Here is a 4,737-nt window from a genome sequence, read left to right as displayed (position 1 = left end):
AGATCTGTGGTAGTTAAACAGGCTCAGTTGTTTATTGTTTCCAGTGGGTTCAAGGCAACCAAAATTCAACTAGAAGGCATAATTGTCCTTCCCAAACAGCATTGTTGTTTGTTTTCTAATTAGTTCCTATTGCTCAGTCAGTAAATGTACAGCCTGCTTTATATCACTGTGGCATTTGAAACTGCTTCCTGTTGTGAAATAAAGAACCATCTGATACAACAAAGCTTAAAATTGACCATGACACAGAAATGAAGATCCTTCAGAAAGTTTCATGCCCTTTTATTTTTTCATGCAAACCTTCATATGGTAAGGTGTGATCTTACACTTTTATCAGTGTTCTCTACCCTTAAATATCTATCTATCTATCTATCTTAAATATAGATGCATGTTCCTACTGTAACTTGTTCCTTAACCCCTGTCGACCTAACAGACCAGTGTACAAAACATCAAAAAAGAGGCACAAGAAACAAAGTGGGGAAACAGAAGACACAAATGATTAACAGAATTAGACACTGATACAAGACGTAAAACACAACAGACAATGAAGTAGCCAGTGCCACGCAAAGTAGTAACGTAATGTAACAAGTCAGGCAGCTACAGCAAGACATACTGTGCAGATTCAAGTGGTTTGTAACATTTTCAGTCATGATATTAACAGTACATAGTAACATCAAACTGCATGTATTATAATAAATTAGAATCTAAAATGAAAACCAAAATTGTGCTTTTTTTAAAATAAATAAACTCTAATTACATTTCTTCAAAGTACTGGTATTTACCATTAATAGCTCCTGCATTTAAATAAGTCCATAATATTCCCCAAAAAGTGCAAAGCATAAACCAAAGACCACACCAAACAGCCAGGCTGTTGGCTACACTGATTTCAGAGGTTTTGCATATTTACAGCATTTCTGTGGCTCAGTTATCCCATTCTTGGAATGAACAACTTCAGTTTGAGGCAAGACTTGTTAGAGGAGTGCTTTAACTCTTAAATAAAATCCCCACAAGATCTGTTTGATATTCTACTTAAATAATAAGTGAGCATTATGTTATTACTGAAGGCACATTAAAAATGCAGGGGAATATTCCTAACAGCAAATCATCATTTAGTAAGGAGCAATATTTCTTCTTTCTGAATATGGCATATTTTAAGTTTTTTTTCAGCCTCAGCACCTTACTACTACAGTCACTGAGTAAATAAATAAATAGACACATTAGGGTCACCATCATACAGGCATTAAGTAGGTAGGTATAGCTGGTTTAAATATTAGACACAAACCACACGTATCCTCAGTGCTTACACAAAATACAATTCAAAGCAGTTCTGAACATTTACAGTACACATATACAGAACTTCTCCTGCATCCATAGAAACCTGCTACACCCACTTTGTATCCAGCTCAAGCCACCATTACACATTCAGGAACTTCACTGTAAGACTTGCACCTATTCTTTCAATCTTACCAACAGTCAGCTATTGTTAAATAATAAGTTATGAGTTGTTTTTTTTTGTTTGAAGAATTTTGTTTTCACTGTACTGAATAAAAAGTGTACACAGGCAACAAGTGCAGAGTTATGTTAGGTTTTACAGCCAGTATAATGAATTCAAGTTGATGGTGTGGCTTTTCCCTGGTCCTCCACTTTTTTAATGGCTGCCTGAATTTTTGCCTGGTCCCCCAGCAGCTGTCGGGGTTTCACAGGCCTGAGGTTTTCATCCAGCTCAAGCAGCACAGGTATCCCTGTAGGTAAAGTCACGCTAGCTATATCCTGGTCTGATATACCTGTTGAAATTAAAGACAAAAAGGTTAAAATTAAGCCAGACACACTTCTCACAACCAGGCTTGATGACCAATGTAATCTTCCATTTTACATAACGGAGCATTATGATGAAAATATATGTGGGAAAGCTGTAATGACAGCCTGTTAGGTTTTTGCTAAATGTGTGACTGCATATATCCTGTGCTGCATATTACAATATAACAAGCAATGTGTGTTAAGTTAGTGAATGGCCTGTGGCACATGGAGCCCCCAGAGCTTTCGAGTGTAATGAAAGGTCAGGGCAGATTTCATGGCCATAGCCAAATGTAACATAAACTCACTGGCCTTTTTGTACAAGTTCAACCTTCCATTTCTGGAGCTGAAATGTGTCCTTCCTAATTCAGTGACTGATGACTAGACACAGCAACTTGCAAAGCACCAAACAGGAGTTCAGGAAAAAGGAAATGTGGGAGAGCACTGTTTATAATAGTTTAGGTTAGTTCAGCAGCGTACCTTCCAAGTGTTTCAGCAGGGCCCTGCAGCTGTTTCCATGAGCAGAAATGAGCACAGTCTTGCCTTTTCTTATCTCTGGCACCACAGTGTTCTCCCAATATGGCAACAGCCTGTCCAGCACCTCTTTCAGGCTCTCTGCACGGGGTAGGTTCTCCTTTGGCACGTCACAAGTCTGGTATCTGCGGTCACTGTAGATTTCCAGGAAGTAAGGGTGGGATTCATCAATCTGGGGTGGAGTGACATCATAGCCCCTTCTCCACAACTTCACCTTTTCTTCCCCATGTTGTAAAGCCATCTCTGCCCGGTTCAAGCCAATCAGAGAACCATAGTGGCGCTCATTAAGTCTCCAGGATTTGACAACAGGCACCCACTCCTGGCCCATAGCCTCCAGCACCAGCCAGGCTGTCTGGACAGAACGGCTAAGAATGGAGGTGAATACTAGGTCGAACTTGTACCCTTGTTCTTTCAGGAGCCTGCCACAGTCCTGGGCCTCCTTCACCCCATCCTTGCTCAGCTTCTGGTCAACCCAGCTGCAGAATCTGTTCTCTTTGTTCCAGGCCCCTTCCCCATGCCTCAGCAGAAAGAGTTTGTGCTTGGACATTCGAAGCACCAGCAGCAGAGACCTGCACACATTCAGAAAGAATTAACAAAAAGGTTTTGCACTCAGTAACAGTAGATGTACAAATATTAAACATATTTAAACACAATAATTAAATGTCCAACTTGCAATATATAAACTCACTTGGCCACAGGTCTGTGTATTGTATTATGTAACGTTACTGTACTGTGTATCTGATCCGAGTTCAGGAGCAGGGACTTCTTGGAGCTAGCAAAAGATTTGAGGTTGTCTTAAAAAGGTGACAAGCTAAAGGCTAATACTAGCTGCAGCTGCCCTCATTAACCAGCCTTATTCATAGGCTGTATGCAAAACAACAACGCATAAAGTTCGGTAACTCCTGTAAACAAATAATTCGCCGGATGCTGCTGCAAAGCTTTTTTGTATGCCTCAAGGGAATGAATGGCAATGTAAATGACCGTCAATACAGGGTATATTATGGCCGCCCAGACGGAGGTAAAACATGGACCAGCGTATAAAAACAACGCACAGGCATGTGGGAACCTCATCCCACAATGATTGGAATACTGTAAAAATGTTTTCTTACCCTGTGTTTGCTTTAAATCCGGCTGAAATGTAGCTACTACAGTCGTTGACAGCTCTTGGCAGGCGACGTACAGCACCGTTCCCGTTCACGTCTTGATTGACAGTCATATCGTCCAATCCAAATGGCAAATGTGACAAATAGGCGGCACTTTTACTGAAAATAATGTTCATATTAGGAGTGGTAGAAACATCTAGGCACTTCCTCTGCCGAGGGTCGAGGGAGAAGGGAAGTGACCATTGACTCAAATGGCGAAGTAACATCTACTAGCTAACTAGTTAACTGTTTATGTCTTACATTGACTATACGGTCAGTGGCTTTACAGTATGGCTTTTGTACTTTATATTTTGGACAGGCTTTACAGTTTTTGTAAGAGAAGGACAGTAGTTTAGGACAACTTTGTTTACAGGGAGAAGGATGGACAGCCTATATTTGTATGCCTGCCTAAAATGACGCAGCTGTACAGTTAACGGTATTGCATGGGAAAACAGCTGTGTTAGTGTAAAAATAACAGGTTCAGGTTATTTGATAGGCTAATAGTTTTGGGTTTTTGGTAAAGATAATATGTAAAATTTCAGCTTCTCAAACAGGAATATTTTTTCAGTCTTCTATGATAGTAAACGGCACTTGTTTGAGTTTAATTTAGGGCGTTTCTTTACATTGAGCAAACAACTAATAGATTAATCAAAATAATAATAGTAAAAATAATAATTTGTTGTAGCCATACTTGAGATTTAACCTAACCCTAACCCTAGCAAAAAATCAAGTCTCAGCCCAAAATTGTAACAGTTTACTTTCTGTAGAATAGCTTTTTGGATCCCATCCCAGTTCCTGTGTGACTTTAAACTATTTTTTCCTCATAACATTGGGGTGGGGAATATGGCTGAAATCCCATATCACAAGTGTCACATTGTTTCCGAAATCATTAAGTAAAACATATAGTTAAAAAACTGTCACGATATTTGATTTACATTTGCCCACAAAAATATAAAACACCAGAGATGTTAAAGGTAAAATCTTTGACAATGTGTATCATTAGACCATAATTTATACTTAAGCAGTGCTTTAGGGTGAACAATAGGATTCTAGCACAAGAAACAGAGGACCATTCTTTAAATATGTTTCAGATATGCCACCTTAGAGTGAGAGATTAAGCTCTGTTCCTACAGTGGGTACGGAAAGTATTCAGACCCCCTTAAATTTTTCACTCTTTGTTATATTGCAGCCATATGCTAAAATCATTTAAGTTCATTTTTTTCCTCATTAATGTACACACAGCACCCCATATTGACAGAAAAACACAGAA

At 39.2% G+C, this 4,737-nt stretch overlaps 1 protein-coding gene across 1 annotated transcript; it reads right to left on the bottom strand.

Moving 5' to 3' along the window:
• Positions 1 to 262: 262 nt before the first annotated feature.
• bpgm (2,3-bisphosphoglycerate mutase) lies at positions 263 to 3,664 on the bottom strand. Its single transcript, XM_020585539.1, has 3 exons — positions 3,435 to 3,664; positions 2,272 to 2,894; positions 263 to 1,781 (listed from the first exon to the last, which is right to left on the bottom strand). Exons 1-3 carry the CDS (start codon positions 3,602 to 3,604, stop codon positions 1,606 to 1,608), a joined length of 969 nt encoding a protein of 322 aa, XP_020441195.1. The 5' UTR covers positions 3,605 to 3,664; the 3' UTR covers positions 263 to 1,605.
• Positions 3,665 to 4,737: the final 1,073 nt, after the last annotated feature.

This window comes from Monopterus albus, unplaced genomic scaffold, assembly GCF_001952655.1.
Source record: "Monopterus albus unplaced genomic scaffold, M_albus_1.0 scaffold7.1, whole genome shotgun sequence".
NCBI classification, from domain to species: domain Eukaryota; kingdom Metazoa; phylum Chordata; class Actinopteri; order Synbranchiformes; family Synbranchidae; genus Monopterus; species Monopterus albus.
The sequence above is the reverse complement of the archived record's forward strand: the minus strand, read 5'-3'. Positions and strand labels throughout refer to the sequence as shown.

What these genes read in the sequence shown, in the direction of transcription:
- bpgm (XM_020585539.1), bottom strand. Translation starts at nt 3,604, where the DNA reads ATGAACATTATTTTCAGTAAAAGTGCCGCCTATTTGTCACATTTGCCA. An exon ending in GGATTTAAAGCAAACACAGG is followed by an intron (nt 2,895 to 3,434) that starts GTAAGAAAACAT and finishes GAATGTGTGCAG; the next exon opens with GTCTCTGCTGCTGGTGCTTC. An exon ending in CCTGCTGAAACACTTGGAAG is followed by an intron (nt 1,782 to 2,271) that starts GTACGCTGCTGA and finishes TAATTTCAACAG; the next exon opens with GTATATCAGACCAGGATATA.